General features: G+C 39.9%; 2 protein-coding genes and 1 long non-coding RNA gene across 3 annotated transcripts; 1 reads left to right on the plus strand and 2 right to left on the minus strand.

The window, feature by feature from the left end:
* Window positions 1-410: 410 nt before the first annotated feature.
* On the plus strand, window positions 411-2991 carry LOC112488451 (uncharacterized). Its single transcript, XR_003052517.1, has 4 exons — window positions 411-625; window positions 1502-1727; window positions 1857-1938; window positions 2871-2991. It is a non-coding gene; the product is annotated as an uncharacterized LOC112488451 (long non-coding RNA).
* Window positions 846-10007, minus strand: pcsk9 (proprotein convertase subtilisin/kexin type 9). Its single transcript, XM_008307101.2, has 13 exons — window positions 9764-10007; window positions 8137-8642; window positions 7220-7411; window positions 6840-6972; window positions 6620-6753; window positions 6394-6535; window positions 5067-5257; window positions 4108-4291; window positions 3858-4028; window positions 3582-3730; window positions 2897-3062; window positions 1757-1923; window positions 846-1685 (listed from the first exon to the last, which is right to left on the minus strand). Exons 2-13 carry the CDS (start codon window positions 8308-8310, stop codon window positions 1497-1499), a joined length of 1992 nt encoding a protein of 663 aa, XP_008305323.1. The 5' UTR covers window positions 8311-8642; window positions 9764-10007; the 3' UTR covers window positions 846-1496.
* Window positions 10008-10141: 134 nt separating this feature from the next.
* On the minus strand, window positions 10142-12628 carry bsnd (barttin CLCNK type accessory subunit beta). Its single transcript, XM_025064787.1, has 3 exons — window positions 12239-12628; window positions 11940-12001; window positions 10142-10369 (listed from the first exon to the last, which is right to left on the minus strand). Exons 1-3 carry the CDS (start codon window positions 12413-12415, stop codon window positions 10228-10230), a joined length of 381 nt encoding a protein of 126 aa, XP_024920555.1. The 5' UTR covers window positions 12416-12628; the 3' UTR covers window positions 10142-10227.
* Between the last annotated feature and the right edge of the window lie 10943 nt (window positions 12629-23571).

A 23571-nucleotide genomic window follows, 5' to 3' on the forward strand; every position in this document is an offset into this window, starting at 1 on the left:
CATAGGAGTTCAAATCCCAATTCTGTAAATTAGATGAACTGTCAAAACTGGATAAATGAATTCAACCTTTAGGAAACACAATTAGCAAGTGTTCAGCTCTCATTATATCACATAATAAATCAAGGATGAGCAGGATTCAGATTTCCAACATGTTCCTCTTAACAAAGCTGTGTACTGTGACCTGGATACATGGTGTGTGAACAACAATCATCAGATGACAACGTCGTTGACGTCGGACTGTTCTGCCTCTGCAGGGCTTCTTACTGCACAACCATCCGTCTGTATGATTCGATAACAGCCAGAACTGAAGCTGAACCTGTGAGACAGTTTGCTGTGATTATTATTGTTGCTGTCAAGACTATTTTCTCCAGTTACACTTCACCTGTCCCTCTGTCCATACACTGCATTGGAGAGCTGTGAAAAATACAGTGAAATGAATCATTTCCTTCAAATCTCTCTTTTTGTTTTTTTTAGAGCTTGACTGACGTTCACCTACTGGTTCAGTAATTAAGGCTGGCAATCAGACTGATTACACTGAACTGCTGCTGCTGCTGCTGCTGAGTGATTCAGCTGAAAACATCTGTTTCCCCAGTCCTCTACCATGTTACCAGGGGTCTTTTTCAAGGTATGTATTGGTTTTAAGATCTAAAAAATGACTTTATGGATGTTACACCTTAATTGTGACTTTTGTCCAAATATTAATTAAATGACTTCCTTGTAATCACTTATTGTCTTAGTCTGATGCAGTAGTACCTATTAACTGTGTTTGTGCTATAGAAGATCCATATACTTTTTTAGTGAATTTGCATTTTTATGGCAACCACTAAGAATCACTCCAAACTTCATTTGTTTTCAAAATCTTTAATGTTTTTTTACACGTGAAAAAAAATAAAAATAATATATATATTTATGTATATATATAATGCTAGCAATTGTCTTAAAAAAACATGGCCTCCTCTGGAGAAAATCTGTCATTGAAAGCCTTTTATCTGACTTTTTCTTTTATTTAAAAGTGTAAACTTAAAAACAACATCAGTAAGATAATTTTATATTTCACATTAACCTAGAAAAGGAATACATGTAATGTTTAAGTTTAAGCTAACAAAGAAAATATTTGAAAAGAAAATGCCTGGCTTTAGATAATACATTTTCTTAAAGACATTACAGCTCCATAATACTACATAGAATAGTTTTTATTGTCATTGTAACACTGGGGTACAACAACATCGAGGAAATGTAAGCTTACAAATGCTAGCTTACATTACATGTCCCTTTCTCATGTAGTTTCTATGGTGACATTAAAGTATTTGTTTGAAGTATACTGATTCAAAACATGACCAGGGTACATCTGTAAGCCTAAAACCCCTCGCAGTACTCAAAGTATTTGATATACTGCAGGTTTTTCTCACACATGGATTAAAGCACTGCACCACGATGAGTGAAGCTGATGTAAGACAGGGAAATTCACATTGTTTGACACCTTCTCTGACTGGTTTTTAAGCTGTAGCCTCCACACTTGGCGAGCTCACACGACAGCAAACAGCCAACGATGTGACCACCTCAGATCCGGCGGCGCCGTGGACATGGCAAACTTCGCCCAGAGCGAAAGCCCCGAGGACACCAAAGGCCTGAGAGACAGCACTGCAGTCTGTCATTGTCCAACCAGAGAGACAGGACACCTCCACCTGCACCAGAGCAGCATTTACATGAGGACACTAGGTTTGAAGGTTTGTTATTATGTCTTCATAATACTCACATATTCCTTATCGGCTGATGTGCTGCCCACTAGGTGGCACTCCAGAGACGGAGAGTGGCAGCACACAGCATGTGACGTAACTCCATCTCTGCCCACACAGCGCCTTAAATCACTGACCTGAAGGTGGGAGTTGGACAAGACCTGAGCAGTGGACGGAGACGTACATCCTACAGAAGACAGAGGTGCGTAGGTGAAATATACTGTAAGGTCGTTCCAAGATAATTAGCAATGGACTCTTTGTTTATAGCTATCAGAATGACAGTTAATATTGGAACTTAAAATAGTTGAAAGATCATTGAAAGTATGAAGAAAAATATATTGGTCCGATCATTGAAAGTATGAAGAAAAATATAATCATTTGGTCTTAAAAGAAAATAAATTTAATACAAGAAAACAACAGTACTTTCATAGAACGATTACCAGAGTAATTCTGTACTTGACAGGAAACGTCTTAAATATGGCAAAACACTGGAACAAAATAACCTACAAAAATGTTTCAAAACATATATAGTTTTACATGACACAGAATCATGTCAGTCAATAATTAAAGACAGTTGAACGTGGTTACCACAAGAAAATATGAATGATCAAATAATATATCTACAGCATGACATGATGTTATGATTATAATCATATAATACAAAATGAAATTATTTAGAATTGTTGTTTTTCATGTAAATATGTGAATTTACATAATGCCAAGCCATATATTTCTTAATAAAGGGGCATTTGGTTTTGAGTTCCTTGGTGCTGCTCCCCACTACACAATGTTGAACTTCACCATGGACTGTGGAGGACACACAGTACACACTTTCATGACTATACAGTAAATTTGTTACTTTAAATTCTCTGTAGTGACAGAAAACTAAAAATGGAAAAGCATAAACTTATTTTTAAGGAAGGGAATGAAATATTTTAATTTATACTGAATTTATATGTCCCAATTAATGATGACGATGTTACAGATCTTTAATTGGTAAAAAAGTCTTCACCTGATGTAAGAGCTTCTGGAATTTTCTGCACTGATTCAGTGACACGTTTCAAACCTAAGCTCATTTACTGTTCATCATAACATTTTAAGTTCTAAGTGCATTTTACTTCATTATCCCTTTAGATCGTCAACAGGAAAATGTGACCGACCAGTCAGGGTGTGTTTGGGGTCCACACACTCAGCGTCCTTCCCTGGCTCAGGGCTGGCATTTGCCTGACATCGCAGGCTGCTGATGGCACAGCAACGGGCCACAGAGAACACACCGTTTCCCCTCGGACCGTTGAAGGCAACACACTCCATCTGCTGATCCTGCATCTTTAAGAGAGCGGCTCCTCAGGTTAGGATGACTTATTTACTACGAATGTTTTTATATATTAGTCATTGGTGAGATTTTGAGAAAATACAATGGTCACACAGTTTGCTCTTCTTCTCTCACACATCCTTCCTATAATATAATATAATATAATTTAATAATATTTTCCAGACACACCACCATCACAGTACTGTGTAGGCTTCAGTGATAATATTTTTATATTATCCAAAGACAGTATGAATGAAGAGCAGGGAGTACTTTAATTTATTACAAACAGCGTGGAGTGTGTGGGTGTATATTTGTTGACGTGGTGATTGGCCGCAGTGACCTAAAATATAAAAACCTGGTTCCTGGTAAAATCCCATCCTGGTGGGTTTTAAAATACAGCTGTGTGAGTGAATGACTTTAATGATGGTGAGGCAGTCGCACAAAATGGCAACAATTGGCCTCAGTAACACTTTTCTATTGCCATTGCTGCGATGGATGATTGAGAAAATAAGAACAGACTTTTTTGAACTCACCATGATTGTTTCTCCATTATGAACACCGTGTGGTGCAAAGCTCTTACAGCCCATCATCTCCTCCCCCTGACGACAGCGGCTGATGGCTCTGTCACTGGGGGCCAGCCCTGACCTCTCTGACCACACGGACCGACACAGCAGCTCCTCACCTGTGTAATGTGTTCAAATCAACTTTAATCACGTAGGGTTGCGTGTGTCTCTGTATGTGATCTGTATGTGATGTGTGTATGTGTATGTGTGTATGTGTATGTGTGTGTGTGTGTGTGTTCCACTGACTTGTGCTGATGGCAGGAGGCATGGCTGCCACCAAGTTTGGAGTAGTGAGACGATGAGTGTCAGACAGAGGGAGCAGGTTGATGGTGTTGCTGATGGAGTAATGCAGCATCATCTGCAAGACCTGCACCGGTGACAGGTTCTGATTGGACGACAGGATCACTGCTGCTACACCTAAACAAACACGCAGGAATTAGCACACGTTTCTTAACATGTATTGTGAGTATGCGTGCATACGTGCACGTGTTCGCACCTGCAGCGTGAGCAGCAGATTGTGAGGTTCCACTCCTGGTGGTGAAGCAGGTATTACAGTCACTGCTGGCACTAACGATGTCATTGCCAGGGGCGAAGAGGTCAACGCAGCGGCCAAAGTTGGTGCCTCCTGCCCCCTGTGACATGAGCTGGTCCTCTGCATTTATTGCTCCCACTGTAATGACCTTCACACGGAAGATAATGTAAAGTTAAAGTACTTATACACAGTACTTTTAAACATCAACAGATCCACAAAGTTGTCAGTGTTGCTATGTTAAAATATGAAAAGACTGTAAATTGCTGCATTGATCAAATCCATGCCCTGCCTTTTATCAGAACAGTGACGGTCACCACTGAACTGAAGCTGACTGCCATCATAACTGTCTAAAGCCTGCTAATGCTCACTGCATTTGTTGAGGCCACTAATAATACCCAAGAGCCTTTTATATTTTCTGACTTCATAACAGATTTCATAACATCATTTCAAGGTTATTCAACAGAAGTGAGTCTATTCATGTGCATGTTTTACAGAGTGAATGGAAAATAAAGGCAAAGAAGTTAAATACTTGATGTAACTCAGAGTAAATACTCTCTGTATTTACACAAAATAACCAAATTTTAAACACAGTTTTGTCTTGTACCTTGTCATGGTACAAAAATCATGCCTACAAATTAGCCTACTACTGTTGAAGTTGGGCTGCACTGCTACAAATAGGAGACTTGATATCGTGACCATTTCCTGGATGTAGCTAATAATACCACAGCTGTTGTGACAGCACTGTGTCTAACAGTCAGCTTCAGTCAGTGTGAAGGTGGGCCAGAACAGGACGCAGACAGGATGAGTGATGGCCTCTCGTTTCCATCGGTGCTAGTGTGGCCTGTTGTAATGTCGTTTCTAGGCTCCTCTGACACCAATGACTATCTGTGGCTCACAAACCAAATTGAAAACAACGAAGTAACCTCGGGCTCTGAGGCGGGTGAGTAAAGACAGGCGTCGTCTCTGTAATTCCCCGCGGCAGCGATGACCACGGCTCCTTTTGACACCATGTCCCGACAGGCTGTGTTCAATGATCGACTGAAGCCACCAACGAAAGGTAGAAGAACGACCACTGCGTTCATCGCATGTTTATTTGTTCGAATGTACTCTAGCCCTGGAAGAAAAATGGAGAAAATATGTCAAGTACCAAAGTACAATCGCTCAAAAAAAAAAAAAAAGGTTGTCTGTGTGCCCCCGCCCTCCCCCATCGACAGCTGGGATTGGCTCTAGCTCCCCACGACCTTGAATTAAGTATAAATTGGTAAAAGATGGATGGGTTGCTAATGTACATACTATAGCACTGAACTCTATCAACAGGTCTTTAATTGCTCCACAGTACCACCTGCAGGGGTGGAAGGTGAGCTACGTGCTTGCACTTTACACATTATTATTATCTATAATGTATAATATATTGTATATAATATATTATATATAATATAAATATATATAATATATATAGTGTAGGATAATATATAGTATAATAATTATATTAATAATATTATTATACACATTTTCTATTATCAAAGTAACTACCAGAGTACTGCAAACTGTATATTTAAATGCTTTGGCTTTCGGCTGTTTTGGATACATGTATTGTAAGCATTGATCCGTTCAATGATCGACTGAAGCCACCAACGAAAGGTAGAAGAACGACCACTGCGTTCATCGCATGTTTATTTGTTCGAATGTACTCTAGCCCTGGAAGAAAAATGGAGAAAAAATGTCAAGTACCAAAGTACAATCGCTAAAAAAAAAAAAAAAAGGTTGTCTGTGTGACCCCGCCCTCCCCCATCGACAGCTGGGATTGGCTCTAGCTCCCCACGACCTTGAATTAAGTATAAATTGGTAAAAGATGGATGGGTTGCTAATGTACATACTATAGCACTGAACTCTATCAACAGGTCTTTAATTGCTCCACAGTACCACCTGCAGGGGTGGAAGGTGAGCTACGTGCTTGCACTTTACACATTATTATTATCTATAATGTATAATATATTGTATATAATATATTATATATAATATAAATATATATAATATATATAGTGTAGGATAATATATAGTATATATATAGTATATTAAATATTATTATACACATTTTCTATTATCAAAGTAACTACCAGAGTACTGCAAACTGTATATTTAAATGCTTTGGCTTTCGGCTGTTTTGGATACATGTATTGTAAGCATTGATCCAAGGCATGCTGGGTTTCTGCAGACATACTGTATGTAGGAGTTTGGGGAGAGTCCTACCAGCCAGAGCTCCTGATACTGTTCCTTTCCCTTGACAGTTGAGCACACGCACCAGCTTCACAGATGTGTCACGAGCCACACCAGAATCCAACCCACTCACCACCCCAGCGATGTGTGTGCCGTGACTGTCGCACTGACTGCTCTGCACAGGAGAAACAGTCGGATGACGACGTGTAGAGACGCAGATGTCGTGTTGTAAAAACCTACGTTTTCGTCCGTGTCAAACCTGTCTGTGATTCCTGACTCCATCCTCCTCGGGGATGTTGCTGAAGTCAGTGATCACAACTCGTCCGTCAATTTCCCTGTGAGAATCCTGAACGTGGCCATCCATCAAAAACACCTCCGCCGTCCGCCCTTCATCTACAGGGGACAGAAAGTCACTGTTGATTTATCGTCTGTTTAATGTTTAGCCTTAGTTTCTTCATGCTGAGAGGAGACAAACTCACTGGGTGGTTGGTATGTTCCATTTTCAGATGTGCTTCCATGGGGCTGCAGTAACCGCTGAAGATTCCAGGGTGCGCTCTGAGCAAAGATGGAGGAATCCTCTTCGATGTAGTGCACATGAGGGAGCTTCAAAGCCTTACATGAAGAAAGGAAAGGCATAAGTTCAAAAGAATCTTTATTTTCACTCACCTTAGTAAAAAGCAAAAATCAAACTCATTCAAGGGCTGAAAGTCTAAAGCAGGGGTCTCAATCCTGGCTCATGGACCACTTTCAGCCCACACATCATCCAACTGCAGCCTGCAACTGACTGTCAGTATGAAGTTCATTCTGTCAAAACATATATTTGTTTTGTTTTTTTCTGAAGTGTGCGGAGATACTGTACCAGGTGAACCACGTCGCTGCTCATCTTGACCAGAAAGCCGTGCAGAGCTCCAGAGTAGGTCTGCAGAACCTCCAGGGGGAGTCTTCTCCTGGTTGCCCTGGCCTTTAACCTCTTGATGGTCTTCTGGACGTGAGACTCGTGTGCTTCTTGTTGCAACATGACCAGATACTGACCAGGCATACGCCATGCTTCCTGTGGAGACAGTGAAACCAGGCTTAGGAGAGGTAAGGACGATGTGTAGATGTTTGTGATTGGTCGTGCTCAAAAGGTGAAATTACAGTATGTGGCATGATATGTTCGGTCAGAAGAGAGTGGTATCACAAGTCCTCATCGCAAACTAGGCCCACAGTGGGAATCACTAACAAAATGCTCAAGGGGTTAATCTTATCCAATCATATTTCGATCAAACTTTTAAGATTTGACTCTAAAAGTCTATTTATACAGTATACACACCCTATGTACTCCAAGTACAAAACTCACAGTCCAAAATGTTTAGGAATACATTAATGGATCATTTTTGTTTTCTGTATTAATATATAACATTATATTAAAATTAATATTATATATAATATGGTTAATCATTTTTTTAAAAAAATCATCATTTGACTGTATTACTAGAAATAAAAAATAAAATCTGTGTATTCCAGTAATGCAGTTGCGTTCCATTAGGGGTCCGCGTACCCTTGGTTAGAAAAAAATGTTTTAGAACTCGTTCGTTTTCAAATTAGTGCGGATTTGGATTTTCGCTATGGAGTTATTATTTGGCTCCGACAGAAACCAGCGCTAATGACGTTCATTAATTGCAGACTTAAGTCTATAAATATACAGAGTTAAATCTTTCCAAAAAGAGACGAAAACCAAGTGGAACCGGAATATTCGGAGAAGATGCGTTCAGGCTCCTCCGAGATAACTCTCACCTTGTTGCACCTGAGGAATTCGGCAGCAAATTCAGGTCCGTCTTCGGTTCGAGTCCCATCCTCCTGTGTCAGACCTAGGGTCGTCCCGTCGTCCTGGACAAACTCTGGAGCGCTCCCGCTCAGAGATGCGCACACACAGAGCGTCCAACTGATCCAGACAGAGATGCGCCGCATTCTTCACACCTCTGCGACTGTTTCCACTCAAATAACTAGGATTGACCGGTGAAAGACACAAACTAACGGGTGCAGGGTGTTATTCCAGCCTCAGGTGTCCAGATGATCTGTCTTCGTCATGTGCCGTTCTGCACCCAGAGATTCCTGCACCAATCGATTGTAATTTTTGGGGGGGGAAAGCGCATGAAGAATTGATTGTTATATGTCAAGGCGGGGACTGGTGACGTCTCCGGGGCTCACGCCACCGCTTTTGTATCGAATGATTGTCCTCCGTCAAAAACACCTCTTACTGCGGAGGAGTCATGTTTCATGCTCCTCAAACCTCCCTGGAACTGCGAGAGAGACCAAGAGAGACCGGGAGAGAGAGAGAGTTTGAGATGAGTGTTGATGCAAACATGAATAATGATAATATACAGAGTCAGCGTCAGTATGTGTGACTACAAAGTTAGTTTTCTGGTCGAACTTGATGCTGATATGGAGTCTCAGTATTCAGGAAGATTCGTTGAAACAAACTTAGACTCAACTTTGAATTTTCAGTGAGCTTTTGTCAGTGCAATACAATTTTTTAAAAATCTATGTTTTATAGAATAGAATAATCTATGTTCAAGAATCTCTATGTTGCTTTATTAATGAACATGATACGTTAGACAGAGATTTACACTCAGGGATTCAAAGCCTTTGAAGTCGAGTTTAGACCACCTATGTCAAACTTGAGGCCCGTGGGACAAATCCAGCCCTCTGCATCATTTTATGTGGTCCACCAGAGCTTAACATGCATATGGTTGTCTTAAAATAAGAAGAGAATAGAATAGAATGTAGAGTTTATACACTTAGTTTATACTCGTGAACATTTTTAAAAAAAAAATACAAAGTTGTTTACTTTGTAAAAATATCTTGCTACGTATTAAACTTGGACATATTTTAAAACATAATTGATTGACTAAAAAACAGACATTTGCGTTCAAACAGGTCATTGTAATGTAACTGTGATGATGTCATCAGAGGAATGTTGACCAGTACAGAAGTTTAGCACTGCATGAAGCAACGACTGTGACTCACTGATTTAGCTGCGGACACAAACCAAATGTGCTTCGCTAGTTAAGGTAACGACTCTCCATTAGACATTAGTATGAAAAAAGTACGCCACCTCCTGTTTACCTAGGAGTAAACATGATTATGTCATTATTATTATAACAATTTTCTGATAGGTGTATGGTTATTGACCTTCACGTGTCATATTTTAACTGTTAGCTCGTTAGCTTCATTTACAAGAACCATCAGCCTCTCTGTGTCTCTCTCTCTCTCTCGCTGTCCTGACTAAAGTCCACCCTCAGTAACATTATGGGGACAAAAATGAGTCTTAATGGACTTAATGTTTGTGCGTCTCCTTTAATAAAAATCCAATCCATTGTGCAGTTGTATGTGTGTGTGTGTTAGAGAGAAGGTCACTCACCAGGACTTATATGGTAAATGTTGCCATCTTCTGGACCTAGACTGCAATTTTGTTTACATTCCCCTCAAATTGCATTGGTATCAAGTACAGCAGACGGTAAAGATGGGATGGTTGTCATGTGATGAAGATGAATATGGATGTAACTGAATGTAGCCACACATGGACCCTGTCGGACTGAGGCAGGTTGTTAGAAACACTAATGTTAGAATTCATATCAAGACGTCAATAAATGGGGTAATTAGCACAAGTGCTTTTTGTGTCAATTATTAATCTGTTTGAAGATCAATCTATTATCCATCCATTCATTTATTTAGACCTAAAGTCTAATATTCCTTAGAATTCAAAGGACTAAAATGAATTCTCCGACAATGACCAAAAGATGTGAAAAAGGTTTAATTTGTTTTTTAATGTTAATTACATTGACTATGATTCCAAATAAAGTCTGTGTTTCACATGGTATTGTGTCATTCACAGCACAGACTCCCTGGATTGTCTCCGACCAGGTGCATTGTTGGACAGCTGTGATACTGGCTCATCTGGGCTTTGGAAAGGAGTCTGTCGTTTCCTGGACGCCGGTCATTGACATCCAGTAGAACCACAGGTGGCCTAAAATGAAAATGAGAAGAGGAGGTACTTTTATTTCTCACATTTTAAGCCGTACTACCTTCTACTCCTAATAGCTAAGGCAGTAGTACTAGTTATGACACAGGAGTCTACAGTACAACTTGTTTTTTCAACCATAAATCATTCCACCCTTCAGGGCTCCAGTGCTTGGATTTAATGCGTCCCCTGACAGCAGCTCATTTAGATCTACAGTACTTCAAGCCCCAACTAATGCTGTTTTTGAAGTTTCTGGACTTGACAGTTAGCTCAGCTCTAAAACGTTACATTCTACTGTTCATTGGCTCAACTAGCCAACCGATCAATTACTAATACAGTTTATAGTAAATTGTATTAACTGTACATTATATTTACCTAAATGTCGAAAAATACCTGATAATGTACACAGTGCCACGGTCATTAGCATGTACCGTAGCATCGCTATCATTTTTGCTTCTTTTTTCAGTACTGTTAATAAAATGAGGGTGATATGTTTGCTGTAGGAGAATATGTCCACCAGGGGACAGTAATACAACTTAAAAGACACAGTGCAACTAAAACCCAGATAAGATGTGACAAAACAGAGTTAGCATGATTAGCATTACATTGCAGTTTTGACATAATTTGAGGCAAAAATTCTGAGCAAAATGTTTTTAAAATGTTTGTCGGAAAATGTTATTTGAACAAAATGCCAAATCACTATCTTGATTGGCTTTAAAAGTCTTGGAAACTGCCCCTGCTGGCAGGTAATGGCACTGTACCCAGAGTTGTATTTCTGTGTGGTTTCATGAGTCTCTTTTTACAACTCAAACATGCAAAGATTCCTGGTCTGGGCTGCTTCCACAAGTTTAATTATTTATTATATTTTCTAGTATGTCTAGTATGAGTCAACGTTTTTACCTCCAAAATTGAACAATTGTGAGATCAGAGCATAATAAAAAAATTGGACCACAGTTAAATTTGAAAGCTGTTTAAACAGTCAATCTAGCTCCATTGCACTGTTTTCTTTTCCTCAACAAAAGGAATATTAGGTTGAACTCTAGTGCAGTCTTTAGATGAATCAAAGACGCTGGTTGTTACCTGGTGACATGGAAATCCCCCAGAAAGAGAAAGAATTTTTCCAATCAATCGTCAGTTGCAGAAGTGTTTAAATTAAAATGGAGAATATAAACATCAGTTTCATTATAGACTTTTTTTTTTACTAAGAGTTGATCCAGTTGAGTAATTGAAGTTTTAAATCCATAGATACTAATGAAACTGATTTGTTGTACAAGAGGATGACAGGGCAGCACCGTCTAATCTCTGCCTCCGCCTATGATACGTCTCTATGAGTCAACTTCCACTTTCTTTAAAAACACTTCCTCTTCCATTTATACTTCATATCCTCACAGACCTCATCCTCCTCCTCCTCTTCCTTCTATAGCACCAGAGAAAAACACTGCTGATATCGCTGTGTTTTCCTGGTACACGATGACTAGAAAAACCACAATGTAATCCAGCTCCCAATGATCCACCCACTTATCCCTGGTCCATTAGGGCAGTGTGTGTGTGTGTGTTTATGTGTGTGTGTGACTACCTTTTATCCTCTGCTGCAGAATGAGCCTCTGGACATTTCTCCTGAACCTGAGCCAAAACGACCTGACAAACACATGCTGTCCATTAACAAATTCTTTCAACAATTTCTTCTTTTACTTTTGTTTCCCATTCCTTCTGTCTGTACCTCATATTAACGCAAACTTAAGAAAAAAATAATCTGAGGTATCAGTAATCTGGTATTTTATTTTCCTGACTTGGAGCTCAACCTTAAAGTTGGCTTAAAGTATAGTTGCCCAGTTTATACTCTCTCAAGTATAGTATATAGTATAGAGTACCTACCTTAGGGTAGCACTGGCACAGGCTCCACGTCGTCCCTAAACACACCATGGCAACTCCCAGGATGCACATGGTTATGTAGATGTGCGGCCGCTCCTGACTCATGACAAAAAGGCCCACAGCCACCACACACAGGCCGGCCACGATCAGCCCGTATCTGTATGGTTTCCCCTCCACCATCGCTGTGTTTGCTGCTGTGTGTCAGGGCTTGAAGGAGAGGCTGGAGAAAACTCCACCAGGGTTCCACTCTGCTGCCTATTACTGCCTGCAGACAGCCTGCCCGGGTCAGGTATAAAATTGCAGGTGTGTTCCTCATACTGTAGGTCACCTTGGTGAGAGGTGCTGGTGAAAAGGAGACTCATAACTTTGGCTTTGAACAGCCATTAGCTGAGTGTGTGTTTATATTTGGGAAAAAAAAACTTTAAATAATTCAGCATTTCCTGACCTCTCTGCACTCTACTTGTTTAAATGAAGATGTTTTACTTCTAAGATAGACAGCACCCACAGAGAGGCTAGTCATTAATGTCACTTTAATGGCGTAATCACAGCACAAAACTATCAGTGGAAATACTGCAAATAGTGTGTCGAAAGCAGAACGGTAAATAACGCTGTGTTTCTCACATTCGGCCGTCACTGGTTAAGGCATCTCGTACTGAAGTGAGTTGTTCAGTAACTCTTGTGTAAAGTCATGACAGAGGACAGTGCTGACACAAACAGAAGCCTGAAGGATGGTTGTTGTTATTGTTTGCAGAGGAGTGTCGTGCAGCAACAGTAGTCAGTCACATAGATTTAAAAGAGACTCACAGCCAGTCTGGTAACAGGCTCTGTTTCTCAAGTCTGTTAAAGAAATGCTGGTCTGAAGGCAGGCCCTGATGTAGAGAATGGTGCAGAGGAAGTGACTGTTCCAGTCATTTTCACCATCAATCTCAACAGAGTAACAGACATCAGTACTGCATCAGGGCTCAGTTCCTTGGTCCTCCCTCGCTGCTCCTCTTGTAATTGAGAGTGGAGGTTTTTAAGGCACCCGGGAGTTCCGTCCATGTTGGTCAGAAGTTCTCACCAAACTAAAGACACAAAGGCAGCGTCACGGCCGAGGTCATAGCTGCTCACTGTGCTCCTGACCTTTCATCACTGTGTCATAGGACGGAGGCGGCTCCATGGTCCATGGAGGTGGGGTAGATGGCAGGGAAGGTTCCGGCTCTGGCCTGTGGCTGACAGAGTCCTCTGACATCTCCCTACGGATTCGATCCAACCTTCTGGAAAGAAAAATTATGTATAAAATTAGAGGAAGTAAAGTCAACACTTTCCATCACTCACCAAATTGTTTCTGATTCAAAACTGTTTAAAACCAACAGCATTAGCTTGTTACTTTTGGTGCTTGTTTTGGACACAAGATAGGAAATATCAGTTCCTGATATGGAACACTACACTGGTACTCTTTAAATAGCAGAAAAAGATGTAAGAATGAATGCAAACCTCTTCCCTACTCTGCTCTCCTCATACTGCTGTGTCCTTGATCTTCTTTGGATTGTAGGCTACACAGGTTTTTGGGGTTACATGGTGAGTTTCTAATTCACAGTATTAATTGTACGCATCTGTTCTAATGTGTTTGTTAGGTGCAGCTCGATGACAACCTCTGTAAAGGTCACTTCTTACCTATATGACTTAGCCGTAGCCATGCTTTTTGTTTGCTAATGTTTAGGTCTTAAATCGCATTGAGGCAGCAGGGTAGGGTGAGGTCAGGAGCTTACCTCAACTCCTTTTAACAACAGAGAAAAGTGTATGTCTATAGGGTTGGGTAGAGTTGTACTTATACTAATTTTACAATATATAATTAAGCATTTTGTCATTATGGTAAAAAGGGTGTCAAACAAATGTGCTTTTCTCTTAAAGTGTTTTTAGACAGCTGTTAAAGATCTAAAAAAAATGTTCAGTAGAATGCAATCAAAAGAAATTGTATTGTGGTCTAGTGTATGAAATGTATAAGGGCAGGAAGTTGAAGTGTGCAGTCTGAAGGAACGATGGGTGCAAGTGTATATTGGTGAAATATCAGGTTCTACCACTTTTTTATTTTTTTAGACAATATGTGTATGGTCATACCTATGTCATATTTAGTATGTGCAAAATGGTCCTCCTAAATATAATGCTACAGACAGTTTAAGCTAAAACAAACAAAAGGTCTTAGGAATATGGTTGTTTGTAAATGCTAATAAATTCTGTAAACATAAACGGTACCTTCTGAATCTTGACTGAGACTGTGCACGCCATGTGTCCGACTGCTGTTTTTCTCAGTGACCTGCTTCTATAATCAGTGCATAATCGGGAAATCTGCAGCTCAGCTTTTCATACCATTTTACCAGGATTAAACGAACCAAGGATTAAGGAACGATTAATGCATAGTCAACATTTTTTAACAATATTTTTTGTACTGTTCGTTAGTTGGTCACATCGACACCAATATCAGCTGTCAAGAACAAGACCAAGAAACAGGTCAGTCCTGTGGTTTACCCCAATTACTGTGTGACTCTCCACTGGCAGCTTTACAAAGGAGTTTCCCATAGTGACATCATCAGTCATGGCCCTTGCCATGGTTTCACAAGTAGGAGGTTGTTCTCCTGGAATTCGTCTCACTCACAGGATGTTACATCTTATGAATAAAATCCAGTTCAATTCCTGAAGTTCAAGAGACAATCAAAGAAGGCAATCTGACCTTATCTGCGTTGTAACAAATTAAATATCCCCGAGGCTAATCTTAGCATCAATCCTACTTTATTCCTACAGAGTTGTCTGACTGTTTTTTTTTTTAGTAATTATAAACAAACAGTGAAAATCACTGTTTAACTTTACCCCTGTGTTTTGGTGTGATGCAGGTTATGCTGCTCTGTGGACAAGTACCTTTGTATGGAAATAGCCTGCTGTGGGCTAAAACGCGTGCCGGTGCGTGGATGAAGCAGGAAGTGCCCAGGTACTGTCACCTGGAGGTTCTTGATGGTCATGCAAATTCCGCTGACCAGCAGGATGATCCCCGCAAGTCCCAGGAACAGCCCGAATACAAACACTGGGGCAGAATTATATGGCAGGCCCACACCCAGGACCATGATAACCCCAGCAGTAATTAGCAGAAATCCCAGGCCAAGCAGCAGCCCCCTGGGGACTGACATCTTCTCCAGGGAGTCCAGTTGGTTCACCTTCTCCAGCTGCAGCTGCTCTTCCACTTCAGCAACAGCCAGACTGTAGAGGAGAAAAGGTTCAAATACATTTCATTTTACTTCTGTTACTCATTAAAGCAGTGATTCCCAACCACTGTGCTGTTAGAGATCATCAGGTGTGCAGTGGGACATTATACAGTTTCACCTAATTGGTCTAAAACGTATTATTTTATTTCGAAATAATTTGCTTTTATTCGTCAACAAGACAGTGGCAGGAAGAAAAATAAAATATCATTCCAGTAGGTGGAAGCAGATGGCTGAAAAACTAAAAAAAAAAAGACTCAGAGCCTTTGAAGAAGATCTTTGTGGGTGTCTTTCTTCCATTTCTGCCAGTATGTCAGTGTTGTTTTCAACTAAACAGGACAGTGTCTAATAATGAGAGTAAATTGTGAGTAAACTGAAAAACTAGAAGAATTTTTGTTCTGCGGTTTGCAATGGGATTGGTCTCTATTTCCTGTCACTCAACACTACTCCTGCTGATAGCCTGCAGTACTGTTTTGAAACTCCAGTGCACAAGTTTCTATCACCAAATTCTCCTTTAGACCGGAGGTCCTGACTTTATTTTGATTTTTTTTTTTCCTGTGACGGATTAAATATAAAACAATGGAGGATCAACTTGGACTCAGACTGGGATCTAAAAACCCTAGAGAATTAGCTTGGAATGTTCTTCAGACTAAACTGAAACTTCAGGGACCTGACTTGATTCATACATTTCTTCTGTAACTCAGACGCAGGCTCACAACTTTAGGGAGCGGACGTTGACTTGACATAGATTTTCCTAGTATTTAAAACCAAGTCCAAGTGGTGACTCCACTTGGACTTGTTGCAAGTTCACTCTTCTGAGACTCACACTGTGTCCAAAAACTTGTTTTCTGACACAGTTGACACTATTTTTCCTCAGCAACATTCAGCCCTATGTTATAACAGCTGACTATAACACTGTATTTATTTGTCCTCATGGGGCCCAAACCAAGACACAACTAGGCGGAACCTAAGTTTAGAACTTGGCTGTAATGGGTTGACACTGTCTGGTGAGGGTTAAGTTCAGTGATGTGGCTTTGTTGGGTCTAACTCATGTTAAGATGACTTTTGGAGGAAACAGTACGCAGACAATGATCTCACTGATTAATTATGCCTGATCGGATCCATATCTGCCCCTCTGCCTACCTGGTACCAGTTAGCAGTGGTGTGCAGCTGTCCAGCAGAAGCGTGGCTTGAATTCTTCACCACCATCTCTCCTTCTCCTCCTCGTCAACTTTAGCTCTCCTCCTCATGATGCCCGTGTGTAGGAGGGTTCTCCTTAGCAAACTCCCGGGGAAAACGCTCTCTTCTCTCCGCTCCAGTCCGTGGATCCTGCGCCGCCGCCGCTCTGACTTTCTCATTAGCCTCCTATCGCTTTCTCTCCAAACAGGAGAGACATTTATATTCGGACTTTGACCGGAATTACGCACCGACAATCAGCAATATGTGGGGTTTGTGTCGCATGTGGGCCGGGCACAGTTCGGTTCTCATCTGGCCGCAGCAGCAGCAGCAGTAGATCTGAGCGATGTGAGGAAGTGAGTGTTTTTTTAAGAGGAAGGGTTTTCAGTGAGGAGGAGTGGAGCTCAGGGCGGGCGCACGGACCGACCATGAACACTGTCACCTTGCCTGTGTTTGGGCGAGCTGTTTACACACAGACGGAGAGAGAGAGAGCGTTATGGTCACACTTATCACTGTATCATACACAAAAACTTTTGGTTTGGTGGGTGTGCGTGTGCGCGAGCGCGTGTGTTTATATGCTTTAAATATTAAACTTATAGTGTGGCTCGTAGCACTAACTTCTGGGCAGAATTGATAGTAATAATAAAATATAATAGTTATTGTCATAGTAATGGTAAAAGAAATAGCATTACTGATAGTAATTTTAATAATTAATTATTATAATTAATAATTATGATAGTAATAGCAGTTACAATAGCGATAGTGTACTCGACTCTAATTGGTGCCAAAGCTTTATTAAGGACTAAAAAAAACAGTTATGGCAGTTACTGCACTTTTTTTTCTTTTTTTTTGTAAAAAAATGACTAATTTTTCAACATCCACATTAGCTTTGTCGTAGCCTTAATGGAGATTTAGTTATTTAATACAGATTGTATTTTATAAACAGTATTGTAACATCACCCAGTGGACCACTGTCAGTAGTTCACAAACTCTCTAAAGAAATAATTAAAATTTTCTTCCTTTAAGGACAGAGTACTCAATTGTTTTTATTATTTTTGTAGGACGATATGTGTAGCCCAAGCGGCCACCTATATTTGTAAATAAGAAGTTAAAACAAAAACCCCAGAATGTTCCAGTGAGGAGCATGGAGGGTAATTAGAGCCCCTGAAATCCCTGTGCACACCCCTGTTTGTATTGATTATGAATGAAGTGAAGAAACTGCTCAATAGCTGTTTGCACTCCTCATACTGTATATCTGCCATCAGGATTCTGTTTATTGGCAAATACATGTATTATTCAACACATGATCTTTTAACTCAGACTATTTGGACACAAGCTTTAGTTACAAAAAAAATACTGTAATAACTGTTGTTTTCCTCTGCAACTTTTCATATGACGTCTTTTTAATGTTTTCTTTTAAATCAAAACGTTAAATTATGGATGAGGTTGAAGAGCAAGGGTCAGCGATGCTTTTTCAAAGAGCACGAACCTTCGAGACAGACAGACTTTATTGATCCCAAGCTGGGAAATTCTTGCAAAATTCATGAAATAATGAAGATAAGAAAAAATGACTCATTATTCCCGAGAAGCTACTAAATGGATCACTTAACTTCCAGACAGTGTCCAACAAGCACTTTCGTGTGAAATCTTACTCTGCAGTATATGAGTAATAATTGTTTATAAATACTTTTTTTTTCTAGATTCAAATTCCAAATGCGGTTTTGACCTTCAAACTGCAGATGTGAATCAGTGTCCGAAATGGAGAAATAAAAAAACACTGGTGATAAGAGCGAGGTTCCATGGCAATCACCATGGTAATATTTAGATCTTGTTTCTTGGAACAGTGGAACACACATGGTCAGATGAGTCATCATTCCACAGCTTTCAACGATCTGATGAGTTCATGTGTGGCACACACACCAAAAGACCTTTGCAGACCTGGGCGTGTTGCCCATAATAAAATATCACATGTGTCCTGCGGTAAAGAAAGTTAGTCCTGGAAGCAGAAGAAGACTTTTGTAAACGATTTTACAGCATAAGCTCCAAAACAGGGTGAACTCTCCATCACCATCTGTTAACTACATCTGTAAGTCTTAATTAAATGCAAAATTCTCTCTGTGACCCATTTGCCATGGCAAGCTTTCCAATTAACTAACCTGATGTCAAAAATTTAACACAGTATTAGTCTTTGCATGGTTTTCATATCCATTTGTATCGGTGTTCAATCGGCACTTGGATGATTTCAGTCATTTAATCTAGACAAACTGAGAAAGTATGTGTTATTGCAAAGGCAGTTAAAAAGGAGGATTTTAAAACACTGTTCCTACAGATTGAGGGCAAACCTGGATCAGATGGATGGAAGGATGGATGGATGGATGGATGGATGGATAGATGGATGCATGGATGGATGCTTGCTTGCTAAGTGTAAAATCCTCTTGTAAGTGGCTTTGGACAATAGTGTCTGCTAAATGCATTAATGAAAATGTAAAATTGTGCTTTACGTTTTGTAGGTTTGTCACTTTGGTAAATCCTAACAATGTATTTTAAACACATGGTGGTGGAAGTATGCTAAAGATTACAATTGAATGCAGCACAAAATCATTTTCCAAAAAAATGGTACTATCTAAACTCAGTCTCAAAACTTTAACATTTATTCACGAGGCAGAGGGACAAAGAAAACAATAGTTTTGGTTTCACTGACAAGCATACATGTGTGTAAGAAGTGGGCTGCTTGTTTTGGTATTCAGTTTGAATACAAAAAATGTAAAAGGGTTTGGTTTTGGGTCATGGCTTGGATTACATCAAAAGGTCAATGTCATTTTTTAGTCTTCATCTACACTGCATAGAAAATGCTCAAAGAGCCATAATCATGTAGGTGAAGTTCTGATTATATTTTCATTGGAGAGACACAAAAAGAAGCAATGACATTGAACTGCATTAGCAGCAGTGGATCAGGAAATCTGCATTGTATGTTCACTGTACGTAATGGTACAGATGATTCACTGTTGGTTTGAAGGTCGTGTCAGTGAAAAAAACTGCAGTCTTTTCTTTGTCCTTTTGCCTGATGAATAAAGTAGAGAATACTTTAGTAAATATCATGTTTGGAGGTGAACTACTTTAACTGGATATTGGGTTTTAACATTTAATGGTGAGCACAGTGTAAAGTGGAACACATCTCCACAATAAGGTAGGTTTTAAGTGACAATGTGCATCGACAGCTGGTCAGGAGCATGTCATTGGCTCAGATTAAAGGTCTAATTCATTTAATTCATTTAATCAGCCGTTATCTCTAGCCTAAGCCGACAGAGCCACCTCCCCTGGTTTACATTGACTTAAGATATATACAGAATTACTTACGCCAAAGTGTTTTCAAACTTCCTGTTTTGAATTCCAGCTGTATCCTTCACAAACTTTATATCTGTAGACAGTGGAAGAGTTCTGTCTTCAGTTGTCCTTGAGACACAGAAATGTCTGTCTAGTAGTCCCAAGTTACTTAGGGTGGATATACCCTTTTAATGAGCACGCTTTATTTTTACCATATACTTGGTCGGAATGGGATGATGCAGAAATCATGCAGGGAGCCCTAAAAGAAGCATGCTTCAAGTGTTTGATAAGTTTCCATGGAGGAAATCCTTTGAATAGTCTGAGGGGACTCTGAGTCACATTTACTCATGGTTTGATCTGGTAAGCAGATATGTTTGATTTGATAAACAGATATGTTGGATTTGGTAAACAGACGTTTTATCAATCCATTGTCACACCTCAAAGCTAATCTCTCTTGACTGTCCAAACAGAGGTTCGGAGGCCAGGTGTGTATCAGAGTAAGCACGCCGCAGATGTGTGGAGCTGCAAGTGGTCTTGATGGCAACCTCATAGGGTGGCGGCGGTCCCAACCAAGGCGGAGGGTGAGGCGTTGGACTGAAACCACCAGAGTCCATAGGAGGATAGTCAAAGTCTTCACCCCGGGTGCCGCACCTGTGGCGTTCCATTGTTCTACACCCAAACAAATCAGAGGTAAGTGATGTAAAGAGAAAACACAGAGGAACAGCAATGGATATGCATTCAGTTGTGTCTGGGGTTGATGTATCAGATGTTATGGCTAACTATGAAATGGAGTCACGGTCTATTTGTAGTCGTCTTTTCCTCACATGCAGACGAATTGGGTTTCAAAATGGATATCCTGATATTGTGTTCTGGTATGAGACATGTCCTGTAACAATGAGCCGTCATCAAGGCTTTTCCCCCATGATAATTACACTATTTATATCAATTCCACTGCTGTTCAGGTAAAGTACTGATGGTTGACTAATTTTTAGACATATTTGGCTAATACAACTTAACTAATGAAACCCTATTATTATTTATTATATTTTTACAAATTTTTTTTTTGCAAACACACAAACTACTTTAAAATCAGACTTTTAATATTATATTCAGACAACAAAGGTCTTCACTGTGGCTCAAGTCAACATGGCTGTCATTAAACACAAGACCTACACTTGCTGTAACGTGAACTAAAATGATGTCGAAACGTTCTGATTTCTGTTGACTAGAAAAGGAAAAGTTATATCTCTTTAAGATCAAAATATTCTAATAAATAAATAAATAAATAAATTAAGTAATTACTTTAACATCCTCCATTTTGGTTTAAATACGTCTGTCAGCAGTGTTTCTTAAGATAATTCTGTGTTATCGCTGAGGGATCAAAGCTTCAAACTGGCACGTGGCACAACCTGCAGGGGTGAAAGAGGAACTACAGGCTTTGTATTTTATTAAATGAACTTCTGGACGATTTTTTTAATTCCACAAAGACTTACCAGTAGTTGGGTTATCTTCCAGTGAGTCACTGAAGGGATTGTTAATGAGTGCTACAGTAGGGGGATTAAAGATAGACTGACTTGGTTGGTTGGTTTTGCCAACTATCAAGATGGTCACTCCCCTGCGTCCACATCAGCCCACAGCAGCATCTGATGAACCCTCTGCAGTTACTCTGTTACCTCATACATGTGTTGTATCGTAACAATTTTGTACATTTCATCTACATCTACCTCGACCATATAGGTGTGGATGGCAACAGTAGGCCGAATCTTTTTTTAAAACTGATTCTAATACTCGGCTCTGATATCAATGTTCTGCTTCTCTAAAAGTCTTTAACTGCTCCATCGTGTATTTATTTATAATCTTGACAATATTCGAAAATTCCTGCTAAATCAAGAGGATATTATTTGAATATGTGAAGCTCAGGTCTGTGTGCATGGACGGCTCTATTCCACGAGGAGCCAGAAAACTGACATATGAAACCTAGATTTAATCAATAACAGCAACAGGAAGAATGAATTGAATCATATGAGAAGGAACACAGCAACAGTGATTAGGAGCTACGCTACATGGCATTCTGGATTTTATTTAAGCAAGATTTTTGAGATTAAAACTAATAAAATGTATGAAATACAACTAGGTGTACTTGTTTTACTTTGGTCATTTACATTAAAATGAGTATTCATAAGGTATGCTGTATAAAGTATATCAGCTGAGTAGACATTTTTAAAACACTTTGACCCACCTGGGCAAAAACACTGACTGAGACTCGGGGTAGCGATTCCCAGGGGGCGTAAAAAGGGCATGGCTGCCAAAGTTGGGGTAGTCATATGGATAATGTGGACAATCTGGGTCAAACTCTCGCTGGTTGTAGTTGACACCACTTTTGCTGTTCATTGCCCAGAAGAGCCCCAGGATGAGCATGACAACTCCCAGCACCACACAGCAGAGGGAAAAAGCCTGCAGACGGCTCTGGGACGAGGCCAGAAAGGCAGTGGATCCCCCCGTCACAATGAGGAAGGCTCCGATAAAGATAGCTCCGTGGTGCAGGAAAGGCATTCTCCTCTGGGATGGATTTGTTTCTGAGGTTTCTGTGCAGGCTGTAATGGCTCGGTAAAGTCACTTACACACAAACAGTTCCATAGAAAGTGCTCTCCATGTGCTGTGACACTAACCAGGCATCCAAATGATGTACTCCACACTTATAAAAATCCTGTTATGACAAGCAGAGCTCATACAATCTCATTTATTTACTCCCATTATTTCCGTCCACACTGATAGAGAATGATGACGGGCTGGTCCATCTGTAAGTCCTCGCTCTGGAGATCAAGCTCTTGTTGAAAAAGTCTTGGAATTGAGGTTAAGTTGGAAAATAAAGAAAAAGAAAACAGTGGAAGCTTTGATGCGCATCAGGCTAATGTAGAGAAGCTGTGTGTTTATCATCAGGGCAGATGGACGAGAGGAAAGCAGAGCCCATTAAGAAATCTTTACTGCTGCCCCACCCTCCCTCTGTCTAATGTGTCTGAAGGGTACCACTTTAGTTCTTTCTGTGTGTGTGTGTGTGTGCGCTGGACTGATCATGTTCAAATGATCACATTATATATACTGTATGTATATAAAATATATATATTTATATTTTAAAAATATATTTTATCCAATTCAGTACGGGTCCATCATATTTTATACATATATTCTTAGAAAACACAATCGGTGAAATTTGACAACATCTCAGGTGGAAACTGGCTATAGGAATATGGCTTACACTTTATGGAAAAATTTAAAAATGTTTTTGGGAAACTGTGCTGTGTATACTGTACAATGGCATTTGCAGAACAAATCAGGTTCACTAAATACATTAGGTTGTGGCAAGCTGTGTCATCCAGTGTTTTAAACTGTAAAAACTAAAGAAACTTCTCCCACCAAAATTCCTGTAGGAACAACATCATATATGAAAGAATTCCAGCTATGTTTGGGTTAATTTAATTTAATTAGTATTTATCAATATTCTTGAGCGTTGTCAGACTGGTTACAAATTTGAAAGATGTTAGTGTAGCTTAGCTAAACTCTAATGAAGCATATACTACAAAGTATTATGAACAGGGAATATTA

The sequence above is a fragment of the Cynoglossus semilaevis genome, chromosome 2 (genome assembly GCF_000523025.1).
Source record: "Cynoglossus semilaevis isolate Cse_v1.0 chromosome 2, Cse_v1.0, whole genome shotgun sequence".
NCBI lineage: Eukaryota > Metazoa > Chordata > Actinopteri > Pleuronectiformes > Cynoglossidae > Cynoglossus > Cynoglossus semilaevis.

Coding starts and splice junctions, on each gene's coding strand:
- pcsk9 (XM_008307101.2), bottom strand. CDS start 8,310: ATGCGGCGCATCTCTGTCTGGATCAGTTGGACGCTCTGTGTGTGCGCA. Junction 7,412..8,136: donor AATTCCTCAGGTGCAACAAG/GTGAGAGTTATC, acceptor CTGTCTCCACAG/GAAGCATGGCGTATGCCTGG. Junction 4,029..4,107: donor ATCTGCTGCTCACGCTGCAG/GTGCGAACACGT, acceptor GTGTTTGTTTAG/GTGTAGCAGCAGTGATCCTG.
- bsnd (XM_025064787.1), bottom strand. CDS start 12,415: ATGGTGGAGGGGAAACCATACAGATACGGGCTGATCGTGGCCGGCCTG. Junction 12,002..12,238: donor TGTGCCAGTGCTACCCTAAG/GTAGGTACTCTA, acceptor TGTGTTTGTCAG/GTCGTTTTGGCTCAGGTTCA. Junction 10,370..11,939: donor TCTGCAGCAGAGGATAAAAG/GTAGTCACACAC, acceptor TTTTCATTTTAG/GCCACCTGTGGTTCTACTGG.